The sequence below is a fragment of the Syngnathus scovelli genome, chromosome 17 (assembly GCF_024217435.2).
Source record: "Syngnathus scovelli strain Florida chromosome 17, RoL_Ssco_1.2, whole genome shotgun sequence".
NCBI classification, from domain to species: domain Eukaryota; kingdom Metazoa; phylum Chordata; class Actinopteri; order Syngnathiformes; family Syngnathidae; genus Syngnathus; species Syngnathus scovelli.
In genome coordinates this window covers 5,176,485-5,201,440 of record NC_090863.1, presented here as the reverse complement: position 1 = coordinate 5,201,440, position 24,956 = coordinate 5,176,485, and the positions used below count along the sequence as shown (strand labels likewise).

Below are 24,956 nucleotides of genomic sequence, written 5' to 3'. Positions count from 1 at the left end.
GTGTGTGCGTGCGTGGGTTTAAGTAAAGAGACAAAAACATGTCTGCAAGATATAGGTGTCACACTGTCAGTCTGTAAGATGAAAAAAGCCAGATGAAAGGGGAAAAAATGAGTCGATGATAGTGCTTTTGAGGCAACACTGCCCTCTGCTGGTGAAGGCACACATAGACGCCTATGTCGTAACCCCCCCCCCCGTCGGTACTACTAAGATGTGCCCCCCCCCCCTCACGAAAAAATATAAAAATCTACAACTTGCCTGTAATTGTGATAATTTTCCAATCTTCTGACAGACAGGTTGCTTTAAGTCTTTTTTTTTCACCCCACCTTAGTGTAAACAATCTGATTCGCATTGCGTTTGTGAAATAAGAATTGATTATGGTTTGAACCCCAGGTTTGATTTGAAAGACCTATTTCCTCCCAAGTGTGTTGATTAAACCCCAAATTGTTTACAGTGTTGAGTCCACTGCATATGCATGGACGATGAAGTTGGTGAAGAGGTCAACAGTATTTTTATATGAGTAACAAGCCTAAAATCCAGGTGTGTGTGTGTGAGTGCACATGTGTTTGCATACAAACAATGCACTCAGTTGACAGCCCGCAGCAGTGTGCATTCTTGCTTGGAGAGTACATGTCCCCGGGCCGCGTTCCTCCGCTGATGACCTCTGGTGAAGCCATTATCTTCTGCAATAATGATGAGCCCAAGCCGGCGATGAGAGAGATGGACTTTATCCTCAGGCGCAGCAGCAGCAGTAGCTGATTATGGCCAACAACAATGCTGGAAAAATAAATAAAGAAAGGGGAATAGTGGGAGGGAAGAAATACAAGACTCCATAGCCACAAGCAGCTGCAAAAAAAAAAAAAAAAAAAAAAAAAGACTTTTGCTGAAGCACAAAATAAGCTTAGGCGATTGAGAGGGCCAGCTCACACATTTTTCAATAATGTCCGGCTAAGCTTAGCCACCGACTCACTTCATTATCAGCTTTAGTGCTAACTGGGATTTTTCAATAAATCATTAGAAAGTGAAATGGCGCTCAATTTATTGTACATTATTGTATATTAGGCCAAATATTAATGAGTATTTTAATTTGAAAAGCTGGAGTATATAGTAAAATATTTAGTAATAGGTATGAAAAATATATATTAAAGATTTTATTTTTCACTCTATTCCACCTAAGGAATGTAAGGCGAACGAGCAGCTGTGACAAACCTTCAGTTGCAGCAGACCAACGCGAGTGACGTCACGCCCGCTGTGATGGCGAGATGACTTATTCTTCATTACGGCATCCTGGCGCCCACATACTGGTCAGTGCAGAAGCTCCAAACAAGACAAATGGCAAACAAAGTGCACTTGGGTTTTGGCCAGGCAGCCAACGCATCCACTCAGGAAATCCTGTCTCGGGGAGATGACTCTAAATGAAGGACTTTAAGAATTCACCATTATGTCTTTGCTGGAGAGTCGGAGGGAAGCCCCCCGGGGGCCCCTTGGCACAGCGGAGCACAACTTTTTCAAAGGGGCTCCCAGATTAAAGTCCCCGAAAGTTCCCATTGGGGTGTGAGGCCAGGATCCCATTAAACGCCATTTCCACACCGCCGGCCATAATTGTGTCGGCGAGAATTCACAGCAGCGCTGGCTTGATAAGCGAATTCAAGGTGAAAAGGGGGAGCCCTCCACTCCCCCAGTTAGGTGCTGCTTTCACACCTCCCTCACTAATTTGTTTTAAAATGACGGCTGAGGACGAGCGATACAGCTTACAAAATTGACATGCAACCCATATTAGCAACTAAATGATTTCACTGAATATTATTTGGAAAAAAATTTGGACAAAGCAGGTATTGAAGATGTTTTAAATGACTTCATGCATGTTTACTATTTAGCCATTTGACATAAAAGATTGCGACGTGTCACACGAGTAGAACATGTATGAATATTTTAATACCTGCAAATAATATCCCCGCTTCCTCCAGGGTTTACATTCTTTCCGAGCCCACTAAAAATCTCACTCTACTGGGATGTGTTTTGTCTTTTTTTTTTTTTTTTTTTTGCGCCATGATATGAATGAAGACCTTTATAAACAAGTCATCTTTTATTCCCAATTTCAAATCTGAACGGTTAGTTTTGGACATGTGATATTTGTCACCATCAAAGCATTTGCAAAGATGAATGATAGAAAAATGTCCGTGTGTGAAGCCTAACTTGAGTGCTGTGTGTATGTATGGGTATTTACACACTTGGAACAGCTGGAGGTATGGTACATCTCAAGTTAGGATTCACTTCTTTACAGTGAAATAAATGAGTTATCAGTCCCCCTTTATCCTCCCCAAAAGGCTACTTCCATATCCAAGTTCCCAAAAAAAAAGAAGAAAAAAAAAAAGATTTCAAGTCGACTTTTTCTGCTTCTTCTTTTCAGCCTCTTCCTCCTTTTCCTTTTCGATCTCAGCCACCAGAGTCTCGATCTCCTTGGCCTCCAGGATCTGATCACAGGTAAACAGATGCTCATGATGAGCTTCGATGGAACTAGAATATAGAATGTACAAGTGAGGCGGCGCGAATGAAAATCACCTTGAGTGGTTGATTCCGTCTGATTACAGCCAGTTCAATATTTTTCCCTCCCGACTGGACCACCTGTTGAAGGAATACAAAGTGAGGGTTTGAAGACTAGATGGATGATGATCTCAAAGGTTCAAGAAAATTAGAGCGATGCAGCAAATAAGCTCCAAGTTTTTGTTTTACTTTATTACGCCTCTGCTCTCTTCTTTGTATTTCCCAGCACATTAAACCCACCTCGAGCAAAGCTTTGATTGCCAACTTGATCGCCTCATTGTCTCCGGCGATGGCTTCGTCCGTGTAGTTCTTCTCCAGAAACTCCCTCACCGTCTTGGCACTGCGGCCAATCGCGTTGGCCTAACAGGACACGGAAGATGGCGCTCTCATTCAACATTTGGACACGTGAGTACTACAAGGCCAAAGCCACCACCCACCTTCCAGGCATGGTAGGTTCCCGACGGGTCAGTCTGATACAGCCGAGGGGTCCCGTCGTCGTCAAAGCCGACAATCAGTGCAGAGATGCCAAATGGCCTGCGACCGTTGCTTTGGGTGTAACGCTAAAATCAAAAACATTTCAAAACGCATGGATGTGACCAGTCAGTTTGCAACCCATTTAAACTGAACATAGTGGGAATATCCACCTGCTTCAAGGTGGCGATGTAGCGTGTGATGTATTCCACAGTGACGGGATCCTCCACAGTCAAGCGGTGACTCTGACACTCAACACGCGCTCTGTTTATCACGATACGAGCGTCTGCTGTCAGCCCTGAAAAAAGGCAGTGAAAAGGAATGAGCAAACAAACAAGAAACAAACTACATTTTGAGACTTGCGTGCATGAATTATTGGGAAATGTCCTCTATGGCTCACCTGCAAACGCCATGCAGACATGCTCGTCGAGGGCGCATATCTTGCGGACGGTTCTCTCTTCCTGCAACTTTGCTACCGATTTCTTCTCAACTCCGAGGACGACGATATCTTTGCCCCTGATTCCCACCTATTTGCACACACATGCAGACAAAAGCAACATATTATGGGTTTTAAGCAAGATTGACTTGTGGCAACCAGAGCCAAATACATGAACAAAGGCTTTAACATAAAATGTGGCATTTAAATATTATAAAGATACGGAATTTTAATGATAAAGTACAGTGACATTTATTTATTATAAATGTGACTGCAATAACACGACCAGCTTGCTTTTTTGAATTTTAAATTAATATTAAATAACGGTGCTCTGGTGATTTATGTCAAATTGATAACTTGGAGACTGAAAGCTCTCAGAGAGCATGACACAGCGACTTAATGCTAACCTATGGCACTTTTTAAAACAGTGTTTCCATGGATATTAATAAATACTATGTCAGCTATGACATGGAAAACAATATTGGGTAATAACTAGAGACTTTAAGTATTTTCAGAATGAGTTAAATCACAAGTCAAATTTGATCCGCTAATTTGATGAGGGCAGCTTTCTAACACATTAACACGGTTAAAAGTTTTTCTCAAACGAAACACGCGTCTAGGACATAATTCTTACAATTTAAGCCTATTGCAAAATTCGTAAGGCGGACTTTAATGAACTGTGAGCTTCGTCAACAGAAAGGAAAGCCAACTAGCTAGCGCTGGCTTTAGCTTTTTTAGTTTCATTTCCAAACTGACCGCTGTGGAGCCTTTCTTTACAGCTTCTTGCGCGTACTCCACTTGAAAGAGATGGCCATCCGGGGAGAAGACGGTGATGGCTCTATCGTATCTTGCAGCCATAACCTCGCAAGACGTGTGCAATAAGAAGAGTTAATGGGAGACTTTAGCCAAATGATTCAGCTAGTTTTTAGCCGTAAGCCACTAAATCGAACGATGCCGCAGGTCGAGCACGGCGCATGCGCGTGAACTCTGAACTCGGAAAAGATACGAATACGAAAATTGTAACTTGTTAAACCAGCTAATTTCACGGAAAATATGTTGATATATACTTAGGAATTAATTATTGTATTTTCAAAAATTTATTTGTGTCAACGATAACCTAAGAAAAATATTCAAGTACAGCGTTTTTATTTTTTTTAAATCTCCCAAATCAGGGATCCATTTCCTGTGGCTTCTGGGCTGTTTCATTACACGCAGCATAGGGGAAACACGAATTTGATTGTGAAAGCATATACGTGTTTATTACAATGTAATAACGATGTTGAAAGTAGTATTTGTTTTAGATGGTTATTAAACGCCATATGGATCACCGTACAGGCATTATCGCATAAATACTTTCGAAACAGGTTTTCACATCTCATATATCCCCCCCTAAATCGGACGAATGCATTACAACGTCGTCCTAGTGTGTTCAATCATCGGAGTTGTGTAGTACAGATTTGCTAAGTGTGCGCGCGACTTTTTTGCGGTTTATGATCTCGGTCATATAATTCACCTCCGGTATCACCATGTCGGTGGCGTTCGTACCTCACAGACAGCGTGGCAAGGGTGATATTACCCCTGCTGGAATACAAAAGGTAATTCATCTTTTTGAAAGCGTCGCAGAATGGAGGCTGTGCTTTTTGAGACGCTGCTAGCCGCTAGTGCTAATCGATGCAGTCCATTCGAGTCCGACTGGCTATGGATGGATTGGGCACAATGATGCTAATCCCGGCGCGGTGAATCTGAACCTGCCATGTGCAGACCATAAAACACTCACACGTTCAAATGTATTTTTATATACCGAGCACGTTTTTAGTATTGTGTTAGCTCGTTATTAGCAAGCTAGCAAGACGCTTCTTTTGTTAGCTTCAAAGGCACGTTTTATAATTAAACGCCCCCTTTTTATTACTGCGGTCAAATCGTTCATTTAGAATTGTATGTGAAAAATCTATCTCGCAGTAAATAATTGTTATATGTCTGCTCGCTTTTGCAGCTACTTGACGAAAATAACCATTTGATTCAGAGTATTATGGACTTCCAGAGCAAGGGCAAAACAACAGAGTGTTCACAGTAAGTTGTCCTCCACTGTCGTTGGAGTTCCCCTTTTAAAATGGACTGCTATTAATAACTGCCTGCACTTCGACAGGTATCAACAAATACTGCACAGAAATTTAGTGTACCTGGCCACAATAGCAGACTCTAATCAGAACATGCAGTCTCTTCTACCAGCAGTAAGTATGTGTACATGATTTGGGATATTTGTAAGGTGCTGATGGTGATAGCTTTCCCCCTTTTTTTTTTTGTGTATGAAATCTTGTCCACACAGAAGTCTGTCTTAAACAGAGGAGCCACAGTGATTGATTTTTAGTAATCATGCGTTCTGTGGACAACCAGGTGGACAAGCGTTAAGGGCGTCTGCCTTGCAGTTCTGACCTGAAGGTTCGAATCTTGCCTCTAGTTGAATTCAGTTGTGTTTTGCAGCCACCCACTCAAAACATGCCTATGGGCCCCGGTGGGATGAACCAAAGCGGAGGGCCGCCTCAGCCCAGTCACGGTCACAACATGCCCTCCGAGGGGATGGTGGGCTGCGGGCCACCTGCCCCACACATGCAGAACCAGATGAACGGACAAATGCCTGGTAAGTGGCCCTTCCCTCCATCTTGCTCCCCCTCCCCTTCCGTTTCCCTTCAGTCCTTCTCACTTGGGTTGCTTAGCAACAGCGCAGACCTGCAAGGGAGGTTGTGCTAGGATGATGTCACCTGTTTGTCTTGGACCTCAACTCTTTCTCTTTTCATTAATGACATTGAAATCGGATATTTACTCTTCTGAGCATTTGGACAATTTTAAATGAAAAAAAGATCTCAGAGATTCACTGATTAGCACAAATAATTTGCAATTAGTTTGCTAATTGATTAGTTGTCGATTGATCGTTGCGCCTCTCGTAAGCTAAGTTGTCCGCATTGACAATGTTGTTTACCCCCAGGGCCCAATCACATGCCCATGCAGGGCCCCGGTCCAGGCCCCAACCAGCCCCCCAACATGCCCGCCGGCTCTATGAACATGCCCCCGAGCAGCCACGGATCCATGGGCGGTTACAACCACGCCGTCCCCCCGTCGCAGGGCATGCCGGCACAAAGCCAGATGAACATGACGCAGGGCCAGCCCATGGGCAACTACGGGCCACGACCCAGTATGAACATGCAGCCCAATCAAGGTAAAGGCGCTGGCTTGCGACTTTGACGGACGTCTCCCGCCGCCGTGCTCTTGAGCTTTTCCGTCTTATCCGTCCGTGTCAGGACCCATGATGCACCAGCAGCCTCCATCCCAGCAGTACAACATGCCTCCCGGCGGGGGCGGCCAGCACTACCAAGGCCAGCAGAACCCCATGGGCATGATGGGCCAGGTGAACCAGGGCAATCACGTGATGGGGCAGAGGCCCATGCCCCCGTATAGACCGCCTCAGCAAGGTAACCCAATTCCCATGTGTGTGTGCGTGAGTGTGGCTCTTTCTCCTCCCTTTCCCTAACCCACTTTCCTACACTTCTCATTCCCGTTTCTCCCCACGTCTCCACACGGCTTGCCCGCCAAACATCCTCCTGATCCGGGATGCAATACAATTCCAGAATAGTGGTCGGAAATCCAAATGCCACACCTTCCCTCCTCATCCTCACACAGCCGGTCGCTCCAACAGCACCTTGAATCTACTTGTGTGTATGTTGTGTATGTGCATGTAGGACCCCCTCAGCAGTACCCAGGGCAGGAAGACTACTATGGGGACCAGTACAGTCACGCAGGACAGGGAGCCTCTGAAGGTAGGAGAAATCCTTCCAGTCAGCCCAGCACCTTGTGTTAACACACAAATGATGCAAAGAGACTGCGTGATTCAAAGCCCCCCTCCCCCTCCTCCTCGCCCACCTTTATGATTAGGTGGTAAAATGAAAAAAGTGACTTTGGCCTAATAAATGACATCATCGCTTCCAAATAGTGTTTGCCATTCCCCAAGGATCAGCAGTCCATTCAACAATTCCACCACGCTTGCGAAGCACAACTGCATTCACGTGGATTCGTAACAGCCTCATTGCCTTTTACTTTCTTTTCTTAATTAACATTTACTTTGTATGCCCCCCTTCTACTAACACTCTATTTCTATGACTTTTCACACATAACAAATGACTTTTTCCCTTTGAAAAGGACAGCAATATTTTTCCTACTAACATGAACCTGGTGTTCACATGCCGTCACTGGGCACTTTATTAGGCACACCTGCACAATCTCGTGTATAAAACAGCTCTGCTCTGTTACCGATGCGTTGCATTTTTTTTTGGACCCGCTTGTTTCCTTGCTCACATGTCTTGATGTTGCGCTCCGAAGGGAATGCCCAGTACGGCCAACAGCAAGAGGCCTATCAGCAAGGCCCCCCACAGCAGCAGGGTTACCCACCTCAACAGCAGTACCCGGGTCAGCAGGCTTACCCGCCACAGCAGCAGGGCTACGGTGAGTCTTACTACCACCTTCTCGGGGTAACATCTGCAGAGGAAAATCAATGCCTCCGGTTTCCTAGTGAGAGATTGCAATGAAGTGGAACCATCATTTTGTCAGTCTTCATGCAATGCTAGTATAGGAGGATGGTTTTTTTTTCCCTCATCCAATTTCCCTCCAGAACTTTCCATCCCTCAACCTGAGTGCGGGCCAAAGCTCAAGTTAGTAATGAGCTTCGCAGCCAGGCAAAGCTTGCGAGGTGAGCTCCATCTGCCTGCCACACATGCTGGTCGCTCGCCAGCCCTCACCGGGTTCTGCTGAGCGGCGTTACGAGCACCTAATGATGCTGCGTGGGCATCGTGAGGCTTTGCTTAGTCTCGCACATCTTGGATTCACCATGCGAAGGTTGAGAAAAGTTTTTTTTTTTTCTCTTCCTCCCTCTCTTGCCCGCTCCTCATTTTTCATAATGAAGTCTGCTTCTCTAATGAAGACCAGCATCATTTCCTTGATGTCTCCCTCCACAAGGGAGCTAACGTGTGGGCCCCCAACCTGAATCGCTGGCGGCATAACGTCGCCTAAACAAATGAGTCCGGTTTTGGGCCGTCCTTTGGTTGGCATCCATCAACTTTTTATGGCATCCAATTAATGGTTGGGAAGGGATTCCCTAGAGTTCCGCCAACTCTGCTCATTATGTCAGAGTCTCTCTTTTCTTTTCTTTTTTCTTCCCCCCCAAACTAAAAATTCATGATGAAGCGTTGCATTACCGTATTTCATCGTGGTGTTCTCAAAGCTTCACAGACGCGCTAAGGTTTAAAACGATCACAGCTTCTTCAACAGAATAGCTCCGGAAATAAAACAAAATTGCATTCTTGCTCCGAAAGTGCTTAAGATTCAAACTTGAGATGAAACTGCACCAAATTGGTCCAATCTGCCTTTTAGGGCCTTCCCAGAATGCTCCGGGACAGTACCCCAACTACCCCCAGGGGCAGGGGCAGCAGTACGGCGGCTATCGCCCCCCTCAGCCCGGACCCCCGCAGGCCCAGCAGCAGCGCCCTTATGGCTACGACCAGGTGAGTATGCGCCCGGCGCGGCCAGCGGCGAGATCCGATACGACTGTAGCTCGTCCTGCATTTTTTGACTCGGTGTGTATTTTGTGCATGCTCTCATCGTATTTGCGCTTACTCATGTTTGTCGCTACTGCCATTCCTGTGTTAACCTCGGTTGTGTATTCTGGCTAACGTGGCATGCCCCTCCCCTTCAGGGACCAAATATGAAGGCTTCTTCCTTAGGTTTGCCGCTAACTGCCGTGGTTCTTCTCGCCCTGTAATATCCTGTGCTCTCGTGTCGGGGACCCGAGCTACACTTTGATATCTTTATCTTTGAATATTCAGGGGCACATGAGGAAATAAAGGCCCGGGGATTTGAACCCCCTGACTAGCTCTATAAGAAGCAAAGGTAAATGGTTGCTGTGAAGACCTCAACGTCCAATCTAGATGTTTTGAACACCTAGCCTCAATTTTTGCATTTTATGCTTTCCTTCTCTCTCTCTCTCTTTTCTTTCCTTTATTTTCTTCCCCTCTTTCTTTGATAAGGTGATTGATAAGATTAGACGTTTGTATTCCTTTTTAACACCGTTGGTTAGCCAGGGGTCGAATTTATACGCTATTGAGGTCCGGGAACACAGCATGCTTTGCCAAGAGCCAAAACACATTTATGTGGCTTTACCCGATCTGTGTTAAAAAAAAAAAAAAAAAAAAAAAAAAAAAAAAAAAGTTTAGGTATTTTGCCCTGGATTCAAGTTATACTCTTAAATTAAACACACTTCGACCCCTGATTAGATGTACATTAGCTTACTACTTCCTTGCCCTGAATCTATCTCATTGAAAAGTAGCTCCTCAAGTAGTGTTTCTCAAACTTGTTCACACGATTAAAAAAAAAAAAAAAAAATCTGTTAATTTACATCATTTGTACACAAAATCAGTTGCTCTTTTGCAACTTGAAAGTCTGCACAGGTGAGCAATTTGGACATAAACTTCCCAAAAGGAAACGATGAAAAAAAAAAGATCGAAATACCAAAATAGGACTTTCCGGCACGGCCCTAAAAATTCCTTTTGTTATTCACAACAACCAAGTTACACTTCTCTTTTACACAATCTGCTTAACTTTTTTGTCAAATGTTGTCACGGATCACTTGGGGTTTCTTTGAGACCACCAGTGGCCCGTGGGTCACACTTTGAGAAACACTGCTCAAGCCATCATTCAAGAGAGCCCTGCTGCAAAACTCCCTCTCTCCACTAGTGTTTTTTTTTTATTTTTTGTAAGAGCTCACCACTTGTGAGGATCTGCCTCCATCTGCTGGTGGATACATGCAAACGCAGCCATACGTCATGGTGTGCAGTCAAGTCAATTATAGATGTTGCTTGATAGCTCAGTTTTATTTTGGTGTGTGTATTAATGTATTTTGTATTTTTAAACAAGTAACTTAAGCCCTGTCACCTTTTTTTTCCCCCTCCCATCCTCCCTCACAGGGCCAGTATGGAAATTACCAGCAATGAAAAACGCCCACACAGATGATATGAGTCACAGCAGCACAAACAAACACGGAAAAAAAAAAAACAAATCCATTCCCCTCCCTATTTTGGGCTCATAAACATTTCAACCATCCCCTCCCCCTTTTTTGTGGTCCAGTACGTCTCAAAGCGGCAGTGCCTTAAAGATGGAGCTGCCTTATCCTTGAGCATTACGTCGACTGCACACCAGAGTTTTTTTTTTTTTTCCTTTCACAGACGATTCAAAAGTGGTTCTACTGTGGTTCATGCTTCGGATCCCTGTTAACAAGAAGCAATAATGCCAGCAGTAGGTGGAAAGTGTGTGTAAAAGGCTAGAGGGGCACGGCCTAGACTTTGGAGTCTACACGTGCCCGCACAGGTACACGTCTCAATGTATGTGATGATGTAAAAAAATCTATTTTATTCTTTTGTAGAGACATGAATTTGTATAAGACATTGGAAGCTAGTACTAAGTTGTCTGTCAACAATGTTTATTTTTTTGGGGGGGAGGGTTATCCAGCACATTGTTGTTGTTACGAACTGAACCATTCAAACGATTTGCAATTGCTTTCCTCAAATTGTAATTAGGAGGAAAGCAAACTTGCCACTAGAACGTGTTTTTATATAGAAAAAAAAAGACATTTGCTGTACTAAATAAACTGTGCCAACTTCGGTGGTGAAGAGAAAATAAACAAAAAGATGTCTTTTGCCACAATTTGACAAGATGTGGCCAAAGGTGTGCTTAGGTATGTCAAACCCAAGGGAACGTATTGGTCGTGTATAAAGTGTAGAAGGGCCAGCCTGAAAAGAAAAAAACCGAAAGGAAAATTATGAGAAACTTGCTCGTATGAAGTAGGGACGAAAAATCAGTCAACGGGATAAGAATAACATGATACGAGTCGAGATAGTCCCTTTCTTTCCTTTCAGTTTGGCCTCATTCTCCTGCAAATGGAAGAAATCGTAGTTTCCTTCCGATATATTACGACTAGCAATGCTGGAATGTTTTCCTTCATCGGAGTACGTGTGTAGGCTGTCGTCTTTTAAGTAGTGTCGTACGTGAATGTTAACGGCTGTCACATCATGTAAGATAAGAAGTAAAACGTAATGTTCATGTCCAGTTTCATGGCTGCTTGTGCAGTTTGTGTTCACCGGCTTTTTTGCTGATGCGTACGTGGACGGCGCGGCGTGGCGTGGAGAGGGCAACACCGACCTCTCCTATTGTTTCTATACACTATGGCTGTTTGAAATATTTTGCATTCCCATCCACACGGCGTTCACATTTGTGTCATGGTAATGTTATACTGTACATTCTGATAATAAATTGGAGGAATCTTTAATGTATTTTTGCACTCATTATTTTTTGTTTGTTTTTTTCAAACAATATTTGATATTAATATTGGGAATTTTTGGTTTATTATAGAACTCAAATTTTTGTGTACTCTTCACTGTACATTTTTGGAACTTCAGTCTTTATGATAACAAAATATTTCGATGCTACATTTGCCGCTCAGATTTTAGCAGCGCCTGCCTCCCAGTTCACCACCACCATTGTCCTGCTGCTCCACAGCTGGCTGCCCCGCCCAACCCATCTGCCACTGGGGCTCCCCGAACCCGGCTCGTGGCTTGGCAGAGCCGGCAATGGTGGTGGCTGCCCCCCCAATCCCTCCCTACTTCCACTCCCAGTCGAGCCTGGCAGATGCTGCCCTCAGCTGTGCCCTCGCAGCCGGTGCCGGGGTTACGCAAGGTCACTCCTCCTGCGACTGTCTGAGGCCTTTCGGGGAGGATGAGGAGGTGCCAAGGCGACTCAGTAAGATTTCCTGTTCTTATAATAACGTGTGCTTTCTTGCTAAACTGGTTGATTGGTTGCCACCTATTGGAAGATGGCGCAATGTCACGTGAAAATATCCCATGCTGCTGATGTAATGAATTGCACGTATGCAACACCTTGTCGTCGGCGAAATGTCTTTGGGAGGCACGCCGCAGCTTTGTCGGTTGGCCCCGTTTCACCCTGGAGCGGTGCAAAGCTCCTGCCCAATAAAACAGGGCAGCATCCCCAGGGCCCCTCCCTCAAGCCTCCAGTCAGCGCTTGTTTTTGCACCATTTATTTAGTGTGACACATCTCCAATTAAACTGTGGCGCCTGCTGCATCTCCCCCATAACTAGCTCTTATACCTCCCCGAAGGATTTCTATCACACGGAGAACGTGGCTAGGGGGGGGGGGGGGGGGGGGGGGGGGGGGCAGTGAGGAAAAAGTGGGGAGGAAGAGTGAAAGAAAGAAAGCGAGAGATCACGTCTTGCCTGCCAGCTATGATCACAATGTCATTTTGCTCCCCCTCGTTGGCAGGCACAAAAAGGTGCGCAGGCAGAATTCTAATCTTCAAAGATAATCAGACGCTCAAAACGGTGCCAGGTTGCAAATCCAAGTGATGAATGTTTTGAAGTGGATTTTAAATATGATTTGTCGAGCTGTTTTTATTTTCAAAAATGTATTCCAAAAAAAATTATTTTCCATTCTGTTGGCTAAAGTGAAATTATGATTATTATTATTTAAAAAGTGTCATTTTATAGTAGGGGCAAATTTCATGCAACCGTGGAGAATTTTTTAAAAATAATTTTTACTCCTGGGAGTATGTGTCTGTTAAACATTAAGGCAGGGGTGTCAAACTCATTTTTTTTCGCGGGCCGCATTGTAGTCATAGCTTCTTTCGGAGGGCCATTATGACTGTCAACCTAAATAAATGTATGAGCACCTCATATTATACACCGTAAAATCTACAAAACAAACTGACAAAGAACTCGTTTTCAAATCAGACGAGTAAAAACTGGTCAAATATTTAAAAAAAGATATTAAAAGTGAAGACAATTTGCAATTCTAGTAATTACACATGAATTTGATGCACATTTTGTCTTCGCGGGCCACATAAAATGATGTGGCGGGCCGTATCTGGCCCCCGGGCCTTGAGTTGGACACCTGTGCATTAAGGTAAACAGAACGACCTGAAACCAAAATTTTAATGTGTTCAAATTGAGTCTTTCCGCTGCATTCTGTCTGCATTAAAAAAAATAAGCCCGCTCTCTTTTGACTGCTCTTGCAATCTTCATAAAGGCTGAGCGTGCGTGGGGCCGTTCAGAATGCTTCTCAAGCAACCTGAAAAGCGCAATGTGTGTGCGCACCTGTGATTTCTGGAGATGGCTGCATACGTACTGCTACAGTGTGCCGCAGTAATTGGATGTGACACCATTTTCTGCGCTCCCCCTGGGGGTCTCCAACAGGAATCTGACTATTATGGCCCCGGTCATGAATATGTCAGCGCTGCAGCAAACAAAAGCCTGTGATTTTTGGATAAGACTCTTCCTTCTTCTAGCTCGCACCGATAGCGATAACACAAGAGCAAATGGCTTGTCTGTGCTGCAAATTGCCAAATGTTTACATTCATGATTAATTGCCGTTGTCCTGTGATTACTGCGAGTTTGCTCTCAAAACTCCAACTAATGACCCGAAGTCTCGAAAGCTACGACAGCGCTGATCCGCCATTGTGCCAGACAAAAAGATTTCTTAAAGCTGACAACCTCGACTTATTTTGCATGCATGTGATGTTCCCTCCCACCCCCTTAGTTTAAATCCCATCGTTTGCTGAGGGTTTAGCCATCAAATCAAATCGAGTGCGCGCTTTTGTCTTCGTTCTGGTCTGGCAAAGACGACTCTCTGGGTGAACGAGCGGCTACGCTTCTATCGGTATTCCCGCCGCCTGCATAATTGTTGTAATTTACTTCCCCTTTGGGTAATCTGTAAACATGGCCGTTGTGATGTTTTTGGCATTGGCCGAGCGAGCTCTCTGCCCCACCGGCGGAGCCCCCCCTATCCCAGCCCAGAGCACCACAAATAGATCCATCCCCGCAAGATGCACGTAGCTGCGCCCGGGCGCAATCAATACGGCCCGGTCGCCACTGGAACCGCGGCGGCATTAAAAGCACCCCGCGAGCTGCTTCTCGCCACATCAGTGTTTTAGGCAAATAACGCCATTGATTCTTTCGGGCGTCCGGCCGAGCCTTAATCCGAGGCCACAAATTAGAAGGCGCTCATTTGGTCACGTGAGCCTGCAATGTTCCCAAAAAGCCCGTCCTAGGGAGAGATAAAGAGGACGGCGCGGCCCGCTGCGTCCGGTGATGAGGAGCGCGCTACTTGACGCCTGCGTCCAAGCCGAGGAGGCGTCTGTATGCCCGGGGCTTCCATTAGAGGCCCAGGATGGTGGCGCGGGTCGATGTGCTAACGTTTGGTTGGGGGTAGTCTATCTCACATCGGCGTGGTTCCTAGTTTATTTTTTTTCTTCCTGATGTGACGGGCGCGGTAAACCTGAGCCACACTGGACTGCTGCTGGCTGTGCCTCAGTGCCGTTTTAAAACAACAAAACACATTTTTGAGATCCTGACGCACTCCACCAAACTACCCACCTGCTCCGATCATCTTCAGTAATGTTATCATTCTATTTTCTTATTGGACAGATGTCAGTGTAGATGGATTCTTATTGGAACCATCACAGAAATAATTTAGCGATGGAACCTATTTGGCCAATGGATCCTTTCGAAAAGTCCTCCAAAATAAATTTATTGTTTTAGTTTCATGGTCTAAATCGCCCTCGTGGATGAATCCAGGGAACTTTTAGCCAGTACACCACACACACACACACAGTGTGGTTCCACCCTGCCAGTTGGAAGCTTGGAAGTTCTCTGCCCCAGTTCTGCGCGTCCTTGAGAGTTGTGCCTGCAGGCCTCCGCTGGTGAGGTCCTGCCGTGCACAATGTGTGCTTCTCTCTCAGGCTCCTGCTGTTGCTCCACTGCCCCGGCGTGGCTCTGGAGAGCCGCCAAGCTCCGAGGGGGCTATCCAAACGAGGGAGGGAGGGAGGGAGGGAGGGAGGGAGGGGGGGGGTGTTTTTGTGCATTACTTCATTTTACTCGAAAGAGCAAAAGCGCTGCTTTTATATTATGTCCTTGGATTGTCCCGATAGGGAATTTTCTCCCTTTTTTCCCTGCCTGACTGGGAATGGGCAAGATGGGAGGCCATTCCCCGACTAGCCCATGGCGAGAAGTATCCTGATTAGCATGCCGCCTGCTCTTTGGCAGCCCTCCTGCAGGCCATCGGCACTATCGCTTACGTGCTGTTTGTATTTGTACCCGATAGTGTGTGCCGTTATAATTGGAATGAGCTCAAGAACCCGCTTTGCTTTTGATCTGCTGCCAGCCACTTGGAGTGCTGTAGTGGGCCACAGCTCTCACCTCAGCGCTCCCGAAGGATTACGAGAAAGTGCGACGCTTATGTTCAGGGAAGTAAAAAAAAAAAAAAAAAAAAGCCTCTCAGTCAAGGTCGAACTATGCTGAGGGAGCTGCAGGAAGAAAAAAAAGAAAGGTTGAGTCACAAGAGGTAAAAGACATGCGTGATGCAATCCTTTGACGACAAACTGGGGCAAAATCACACAAAAATCTCAACGGTGCCTCCTCACTTAGCAAATCTCAGTTTTCTTTGTCAATTTAACATTTGAGACTCGTAGCAAAACAAATATTTCATTCATAGGTCTTATGATTCCATTTTATTAGCTTGGTGTACCTAATATAGTGGCCCATACATGCCAGTGCTGTACAGGATGTAGAAAATAAAGTGTACTCAACAGGAACATGCAATTAAGAAAACACTCACAAGGGTGCAATATGGAGCGTAAAATACACAGCTTGTCATAAACCACCAAAGGCTTTTTATGCATCGTCGTCATAACGATAACTAGCGACAATCTCCAACATTAAAAAAAAAAAAAATGAAAGAAATACTATGCCAAATGGTTTACGCATGGACATGTACAAGCGTCGACGTGGGCTGTGTTGTTGCGAACTTTATTGCCGCATCTGTAATCGACTCCCAAATGATACGTGCTTGTCTTTTTTGTGTCCTCGTCATTACATTTACTAGTCCATGTCAGCACTCTTGCAAAGTGGACTGACTCCAGAGACGTGACGTTTGAGTTTCCATGCAAAATCAAATACAAAGATGTGTAGAAACAGCTCATTCATTAACATCTAAAATGACCATATGTTTCTGGAAAAGTGCTATTTATATATGTATAACACAAAAGTGTTCAAGTGAGGTAGGTCATTATGCTCCAACTCATTGTCATTAGCCCTATCATTAACATGATCATCCTTCTTTTTGGAGCTGTCTGGCTGCATCCTAATCACCAAGGGCCGAGAGATTCCGCGGAGGATACCTGCGATGCGATGTGCTCCTTCCAAGAGGGCATTACCACCAGTTAAGTACAAACACCTGGTAAAATATTGCCAATTAGCACATAATTAGCGACTAATGTATTTCTAATCCGTAGCTGGCTGTAGATTTGTCTCTCCCCCATCCCTTTTTTTTCTGTACTGTTATTGTTTTCCTCAGGTATTTGTATCCCAAGAACATTGACTAAGTGCCCCAGTTCATCATATGCAAATGGCTTATTAATTACACATGCATTATGCCCGTTTCCCAAAGACATCAAAGAGTCTTCTTCACATGGTCCCCGTCTGCAGCGAGCTCGCTTTACAAACGCCTGCGTGTGCACTTTGCAAGCGAGGCTTTTCGGGGCACAATAACGACATCTTCAATTAAAAATGTACACAGGAACCTCACTACTCCCAGATATTTGACAAACACCTCTGGTGCTCTTTGCTTGTTTAGTCGCTGTAAATAGCAAATAATCACTTGGGCCTAGATTGCAAAATACTGCTGGAGAGAACAGAACACAACACGCAAAGCAGTTAGAAATAAATGGAAGAGCCTTCACAAAAAAAAAAAGCCCACAACATTTTTGCGAGTTTTAATAAGGAGAAATTGCACTTGGGAATATACGTTGTATTTTACATTAGCATTAAGATAATGGACTTAAAGGCTAGCTCTGTTTTTGTGATGTGCGTTAGACCTGGCGAGCAAGCCGGGGCATTCAAGAAAGGGCGGTCTGCGCTCGGTGGGCGTGAACACAGCGGCAATCAAAGTGGTTCCTCTCATTTCTTTTAAATGTGGAAAATTTCATTTGTACACAAACAAATGATTTTTCCCATCTACGCCATTAAAATGCCAAACATCCCGACAAAATCGTAACAGATCTGTCTAATGAATCTGCTTTGTGGACGTGATAATGGTGTTTGGGTCTTCATTGTTTAGTCCGAGCGTCACATTGTTTGCTTCGCTCTCACGTCCCCAGTGGCATCCCCCTGTTAACCAGGCGCCCGGCCGAGTGTGATTTATACACGCCCTAATGTCTCACATTGATTAGCAATAGAGCTGTAATTGGACCTCGCTTTCAAGAAAGAAAGAAAGATAGAAAGCAAAAGGAAGGAAGGAAGGAAGGAAGGAAGGAAGGAAGGAAGGAAGGAAGGAAGGAAGGAAGGAAGGAAGGAAGGAAGTGTCTGATAGGAAAAAAAAAACCCACATCTTCTCCACATGTAGCCACCAGGTGGGGCTGGTTCTCCCCCAAATCAGCAAGGCCTTCGGTGGGGTACCTCCCAACCTATCATTTTTTATGAGGAGACCACACAGTCTGCAGTTGTCCTCATTACTAAAAAGGTAGTGTGCCCCCCCCTCCACCCCCGACTCTAGCGTTCTCCCCCAAAGGTAACTTCATCAACATGGCAGACAAATCTATCTTTGCTGCTCTATTTATATTTCTGACTCAGTGCCATGAAGATTTATTCGACACTTGTGTCAATCTGTCTCTCTAATGGCAAAAGACAGTCTTTTCGGATAAGGTGTGGAAGACTCAATAAACGCACCTCGCAAGTCCCAAAGCAAAGAGAGTCGTCGTTAAGATGGCCAAGTCAGATGTCATGTAATTAAGATGATACTGGGGAGGGGCGAAAAACACATTTCACGGGCTATTAATGCGCGCTAATGATGCTGAGATCAACTGGAAGATGTCTGCTAGTTATGTGGGGTTAATCTCCTCATTTCCACCAAAGCCGTCCAGATAAACATCTTTACGCACACACCGGCAGCGTCCCAACTTCATCAGGAAAAATTAAGAGACCCCAAAAATAGAACTGCTGTGGTTGCAGTTTTTCCTCTTTTTTTCCCTTTTTTTATGGGAATAGGGAGGTATTGTGTTTTTGCTACTATAAGACTCGTAGGGGACATATTATGGAAAATTGACTTTGTTTTTATACAAATAGTTGGGTCTCTGGAGTGCTTGCTTACCCATCAAGTGTGAAATTAAACAACCATGTAAATCTTAATCTGCCCGGTTCTGAAAATGTCTTTCAACAAGCCTTTTGCCAAATTGAGATGTCCGTATTCAGCTCATTTGAATAATGACCACCCCCACTTTGACTTTGACCCCGCCCATGGTTAAATTAGTGCCTTTCATTCACCGACTGAACATCAATAGGTTGAACATTTACAGCTCTGGAGGGATTTCAGAGGTTCAAGAGTCTCAGATTTCCTCCAGACAGATCAAGAGGCCTTCCAGAGAAAGCGTACTTGTTGCTTAAAGAGACATACTGTCATCTGGCATGCTTTCTCAAGTTCAAATCCAAGGGTAGCAAATCAAATTAAAACAGCAGGGGCCTTAAAATTGAACTCTGTGGAACACCATACGATATTGGGGCAGAGTGGGACTCTGTTTGAAAAAAAATGTTTGAAACTGTGAAAAAATAAACATCGCCACCTTCCACAATGCACCAAAATGGATTTCAGATTTACCATTGCCGTGTGACGAATTAAGGAAAATAATGGAATCTTAAACCATCATTCCCATACCTGTGTACCTCGTATTATCGGGGAAGCAGGAACAGAACAGTCTTTCAACTCAATCACAACACCCCCTTGAGCGTTCGGGTGGGACATGAGGGTTCGATGACATCAAGGAGTAAATGTCGAGGCTTGTGATGACTTCATCACGAGGGCTCTGATCATTACATTGTTATTAGTTAGCCCGGTTGCTTGCGCCTCGTTAATGTAACACAAACAACAGAGGCGGCTGCTGTTTAATGAGGGCCCGCATTTGCATACTGGCCTCCACCCCCACGTGCGGCCCCGTCTCTCATTTATAAAAATAAATGGCGGGCTAATAAAGTCTACTCGCGGCCCTGCGGCCCACGTCCTCACCACGACGAAGGAAACACAAGAGAATCTATTAGGTAACATTCTTATACGGCGACGGACCAACATCTGTCATACTCGTGTAAATGGCGCCTGTTGTGCACGCCGCGATCAAAATCCTCTCATGTGGAAGTTAACGTCCATGTTGGAAGTCAGCCCGTCAAACAATTCCACCGCTTAGAGAAGTCACATTTAATTACGTCTCCCATCAACCCAAATGGAAATAAAACCAGTGTTTGATTTTTGAGCATCTTTGTTACCTTGATTGTAATTGTACAGGATACCACCCGAGGCGAGAATTATTATTATTTTTTTGCATTATTTAAAAGCTTTGATTTTGGCGAGGGAAAAAATTTGATTGTGGAACAATTAATGGGAAAGCTAATGCCGCCTGTTTAATATGCTGGCCCGATAGCATGCGGTGCTCACTATTATCATCACAGGAGAGAGGTCAAGACGTCCACGCTTGGAGGAGTGCTTTGTGTGTTTCTTGATGCCTAACGGTGTACATGCACCACTGATATCAACCCACCCAGGACCACCAGCGGACCCTCACTTACTTACTTCCTCGGCTCGCTCCATCTTTCCTTCGTGCTCAAATTGACACTTGGTGCACAGGCGAGCAGGCAGCGAGTGTGCTAGTGGTGGTGGTGGTGGGGGGGTGCCCCTCCCTCAACAGCCTCCAGAGATGTGGCCCAGCTGTCAGCCGTCTAATCCGGTCCAACGTCCCCACGAGTCGGGACTGGAGGCGGAGACGCGCGGCCTCGTCTTCCCGCCTTCGGAGGCGCGGCAAACAAACGCCGCCTTCGGTAAATCCATCATTGGTGCTCCGTAAATCAAGTGTAGCCATCTTCTTAGACGTCGATGCTGAGAGGTTGCCTTGTCCCCCCATCAATATTTTTGAGAAGATCTTTTGGCGACAGTCGCTTGTGATTATTAAAACAGACATTCCTTAATTTCGCAGGGCACGTGGACAAAAATTGGCATTCACACCAAGCTGGCCAGAGGTGTCACTTGTTTGGCATCTTCCATTACGTTTGTCCCTCAACAATGTGAACAAAGCACATTGAGTGTCTTTGCCATCCATGCAATAGTTAGCATTGTTTCCATGGCAACAAGACTTACAACATTGACCGTTTCTTTTATGCAATTTAGTCTCTTCGATCATCGTACCTGGATAAAAATCCTTCACGATGAACATGATGTCTAACTCGAAGCATTCGCATTTATTTGCTAGCACCAAAAAAAACATGCTTGTTTTAAATTATGGATGAATTTGTGTGTGGTTCCCGCACGCTCGGGGCACAGACGTGGGCACACACGAGCATGTGTGTGTTGTTTCTTTTTTTTTCTCGTGCCTTTGGTGCGTTTCCCCACGGCATTCCCAATATCAGTATTCCTGTAGACGCGTTTGATGTGTTTGAAGCCATGTTGCCGTACCTTAGAACACGACAGTAAACATGGCAGAAACTTTTGCTCCTCAGAGGAGCAGCCGCTCACATCACCCCCACCCCCCCCCTCACAGGTATGTGACGGTTGTACAAACTAAACCCGTCGGGCCACATGATTCCCCCGAGGTCCATCCGCTCTCTCTTTTGCTCTCTCTCTCTCCGGCGGAGATGTGCTGACTCCCTAGAAAGACAAAAGACAGGAAAGCTAAGAGCGGATGCAAAGCACAGACTCGTGACAAGTTACGGCACCCGCCCGCTTAACTGCTTATCTGACCCGGCAACAGTACACGTGCCGCAGATATCCTATTCCAATGTTTTCATCCTCTGGAAAATCACTAGTGTCTGTTTCCCGCACGCTTCCCAGGGGAAATTAAGAGGCACACCATGTACCTCTGGAGGAATCCCACCAAGAATGAGAATAAAGGAGGCAGCATGAAAGAGAAGCGTTGGGGTGAGCCAGTTATTGGGCTAGCAAAGGGATTGCCGACACATCAAACTAGCTACAAGACACAAACTAGCAGCATTTACGCCCGCCCGTGCTGACATTTCACTAAAAGCACATATTTGACGCCGTGACATGAACATGACAGAAGAGCTTTGAATGCCTTTTTTCAGGTGAGCAAGAGGAATCATCTAGACCTTTTCAGTTTTCGCTCGCTCTGATGGCGCCAGGAGTGAAGTGTTCTGTCATCCATTGGAAAAACAGGCTAAATTAGTTTGAAAGTGTCAACTTCATTTCAAACTGAATTGGATATCTTCTTTTGTTACTTGAGGGGCTTCTGTGTTTTGTTGTCACCTCCAAAATGATGGGGAATATTACAAGACTGGTTCAATGAGGTCAGGATGACAGTCAAGAACAGATGAGGTGGGGCTTTGTGGTGCAGGGTCGGAGGGAAACTAGGCCAGTGTCCAGACCCGGAGCACCAAACCCCACCCCCACCACCACTCCACCCCAGCGCTCCCCGGATGCTCCGTGTCAGCCCTCTGACAGGACTTCATCTGGGATTTCAACACAGAGTTTTCCAAGAGCTCCTCTGAAGAATACCCCTCCTTCCCTTCCTCTTCTTCCTCCCCCTCCTCAGCAGTCAAGAGTTTTGAGGAGAAATGCTCTCGTTACAATAAGGAGGTCACATGGCACGGGACCCGAGGCTTTTGAGCGCCGCCTCCTCCTTCTCGACTCTCTCAAGACTCGTGTTTGTGCAGCAAGTTGAGGTGCAGTAAATACAAATGTAGACTCCATATTGTTGATTTCTACTCGGAAAGACAAACTTGTTGTCAGACTTCATCAGGCGCTCTGTTACTTGAACATTAAGCCTTGTTAGAGGTAGAAAGCTTCCTACGTGGCGAGGGGGGGGGGGGGGGTCCCTTGTGAGTCAAGCCGCTGAGAACATCCTTAAACTAAGCAACCTTCCAGTGGGAGCACTTCTTTGAGGATAGATGTTTAATTATCTCTGATTGTTTAGTCCGGGGGAGGAAAGTCTTTCACTCTCTCTCGTTTGTCTTAAAAAGCATCTGTGTGTTTATGGGAATGACTTGAAAGTGAGGCGTCGGAATCTATTACATAAAACGTGCGTGTGTGTAAATCACAATTTTCTTTCAAGTAAATCACATTTTATTTAAAACAATGACGTTTCCTGCAATGTTGAATATTTTGGCACTATTTTGTGAATACCTTTACAATATATATATATTTTTTTTGTCTGCAAGCACAACTTGTATTTAAACGTCACCCTAGAATGTGTCTCAAATACTTAAATGAACCAACAGTGTGAGTTTTTCCTCTGAAAATCATTTTGCGTTTCTCATTGGGTGCAGTGCTTTAATCTCGCAGCTATTTGTGACCCATTCATCACAAAGTCCCACCTGATGCCAAACGGCGAGCACATACCAGGCTAACTAGGCCAACAATTTCCCCGCGTGAATATGTATTTTTTCCCAACCAAATGAAGTGATAATTCATCATTATTTAATGATCCCGTACGTCAAACGGTGCAGGCAACTTCCTCCATATTGGCGCCTTTTCCGGTGCTGTCTTCTCTCAAGCTTTTCTTTCTGCTTCTCCTCTGCTTTATGACACTTGGAGCTGGCACACGTCCCACTGTTTAATGAAGGTGTGTGTGTTTGTGTGTGTGTGGGCGGTGTTTAGGGAGGTGAGACCTTCTCTGGGACACGCTAATCAGCTCCCAAGCAAGAAGGCCCGAGTCGGACAGGTGAGTGGAAGCACATGCTGCAACCTCTTTAGTTTGAGGGTCATCCTTTATGTCCCTGTCGGACGCAATCACCCTGGCAAATGTCCTCGGGTCCTACAATTTTCCTGAAGGGGGGGTTCTCTGAGGGGGGGGGGGGGACTGAGCAGATGCTCCACCAAGGGAGCCCCCCCACAGGAATGTGCCTCCCGCTAGCCTCGTGTGTGTTAACCTTTTCTTTTAATTAACGCCGTCCCGGCCACCGTGGTCCAGAGAGAGGTTCTGTGGGCTTATGCAACTGTCAGGGACGCACGCGCGAGGGGGAGTCACGGGGGAGACGCCGAGTCAGTGGGCTGGTGGGAGCGAAAAAGGTGAAGAGGGCTGAGGAAGGGGGAGGAGGAGAGCGGGATGAATAATGCGCGCGTGGCGTCGCCCGGGAGCGAGAGTCAACCCTAATCCTTCCGGGCCCGCGTTCTCCAACTCGCCTTCTCCGCGCGAGCGTTCCGGCACAGCTGCCGCTTTTCCAGGGATAATGTGGCGGAGTAAATTGGAGCTGCTGAGGAGGAGAAGATGGCCGCTCTCATTTGCGCTATTGCTCATTACTCTCAACAGCAGCTTTTTAGTGGGGGGCTCGAGTAGTCACTAACTAACCCCGCGGTACACAGAACGAGAAGAAATTCATGAAATGGTGAAACTGAAGTGAGTCCAAATATCATGAAGAATACTGTTTTGTTCAGATTTTTTTTTAAAACATATTTTATAATAAAAAAACAAAATATCATAATATAAAGAAAACATCTTACAACAAATAACAAAATAGGATAAACACAATTGCTGCAAACAGCTTATTTTCATCTTCTAATGAAAAACTTTTTCATGTTGCCTTTACGTGACGGTGCCGAGAGGATTGTTTTTTTGTCTTTTATGACCATGCTGGACTGCGGGAAGGCCCCCCGGGGGGGATTGTCTTTCTTGGCATGTGGTGGCCATTTTGCAGTTGGAGGTCAAAGCCATTTCAGAAGAGGACATAAAAACCAGCAGAATGATTTTTGATCGCGCCGTGAATCCGTCCCGTTGTGGTTACATGGCGCCGTGTGCCAAGCGCACGTCTTTGTGCATGCTTAATGGCAACTTGTGAGGAATACAAAAATATTGTTAACTAGGAATGATCTCAAGAAAGGAGGTTATGTTTTCATTGATGTTTGTGAGCGAGATACATTGTGAGGGGACGTGACTCTTGCATACATAGAATCGGGTTATCCATCGGTTGTGAATATGAATAATATCATTGCTACTTTTGTTCTTAATAGTCGCTAAAGGGGTCGGAAAAGTTGCTAAGTTGGCATGAAAGTAGCAGCTAGCTTTGTGGCGGCGCCTAACTCGGCCCTCGTTGATTGAGATGACGACAAGAGTAACTTCAAATGTCCCGCACTTCAGATGCTATGCTAACTTTGTAGGAACGCTACTGTTAGCATGTTTACAGTCCAAATACTCGCTTACAGCAATGCTAGTGGAGCAACACTGTATATTAGACTACATTAACTCCATATAAGTATCGAAACACGTATATATCTGCTATATTTATAAATATTGTTGCTTGAAAAGGACAATGAATGTTGCAGTCCTGCAGCTCAGGTCGCGACGCGGACGCGAGCCCGTCCGGTGTCTCGTGACCTGAGTTTTATGATAAAGTAAGCGAGCAAGGGTAACGTGGCCAGG

The 24,956-nt window shown here is 45.4% G+C and overlaps 2 protein-coding genes across 5 annotated transcripts; one reads left to right on the top strand and one right to left on the bottom strand.

Moving 5' to 3' along the window:
* Positions 1 to 2,064: 2,064 nt before the first annotated feature.
* Positions 2,065 to 4,431, bottom strand: psma8 (proteasome 20S subunit alpha 8). The gene is made up of 7 exons (XM_049746749.2): positions 4,205 to 4,431; positions 3,413 to 3,539; positions 3,186 to 3,310; positions 2,979 to 3,101; positions 2,782 to 2,901; positions 2,560 to 2,622; positions 2,065 to 2,471 (listed from the first exon to the last, which is right to left on the bottom strand). Exons 1-7 carry the CDS (start codon positions 4,304 to 4,306, stop codon positions 2,376 to 2,378), a joined length of 756 nt encoding a protein of 251 aa, XP_049602706.1. The 5' UTR covers positions 4,307 to 4,431; the 3' UTR covers positions 2,065 to 2,375.
* Positions 4,432 to 4,868: 437 nt separating this feature from the next.
* ss18 (SS18 subunit of BAF chromatin remodeling complex) lies at positions 4,869 to 11,817 on the top strand. Of its 4 annotated transcripts, XM_049746747.2 has the most exons (11): positions 4,869 to 5,043; positions 5,442 to 5,518; positions 5,595 to 5,679; positions 5,930 to 6,086; positions 6,432 to 6,662; positions 6,745 to 6,915; positions 7,183 to 7,260; positions 7,820 to 7,942; positions 8,867 to 8,997; positions 9,319 to 9,382; positions 10,456 to 11,817. In XM_049746747.2, exons 1-10 carry the CDS (start codon positions 4,975 to 4,977, stop codon positions 9,334 to 9,336), a joined length of 1,140 nt encoding a protein of 379 aa, XP_049602704.1. In that variant the 5' UTR covers positions 4,869 to 4,974; the 3' UTR covers positions 9,337 to 9,382; positions 10,456 to 11,817. The 4 variants fall into 4 exon arrangements, with proteins under 4 accessions (XP_049602704.1, XP_049602703.1, XP_049602705.1 ...); XM_049746746.2 differs by lacking the exon at positions 9,319 to 9,382; XM_049746748.2 differs by lacking the exons at positions 7,183 to 7,260; positions 9,319 to 9,382.
* Positions 11,818 to 24,956: the final 13,139 nt, after the last annotated feature.

Excerpts from the sequence above, each read along its gene's own strand:
- psma8 (XM_049746749.2), bottom strand. The coding sequence starts at position 4,306 with ATGGCTGCAAGATACGATAGAGCCATCACCGTCTTCTCCCCGGATGGC. Across the intron at positions 3,540-4,204 it reads TAAAGAAAGGCTCCACAGCG|GTGGGAATCAGGGGCAAAGA; the intron begins GTCAGTTTGGAA and ends GTGTGCAAATAG. Across the intron at positions 2,902-2,978 it reads GAACCTACCATGCCTGGAAG|GCCAACGCGATTGGCCGCAG; the intron begins GTGGGTGGTGGC and ends GTGTCCTGTTAG.
- ss18 (XM_049746746.2), top strand. The coding sequence starts at position 4,975 with ATGTCGGTGGCGTTCGTACCTCACAGACAGCGTGGCAAGGGTGATATT. Across the intron at positions 6,663-6,744 it reads GAACATGCAGCCCAATCAAG|GACCCATGATGCACCAGCAG; the intron begins GTAAAGGCGCTG and ends CGTCCGTGTCAG. Across the intron at positions 7,943-8,866 it reads GCCACAGCAGCAGGGCTACG|GGCCTTCCCAGAATGCTCCG; the intron begins GTGAGTCTTACT and ends TCTGCCTTTTAG.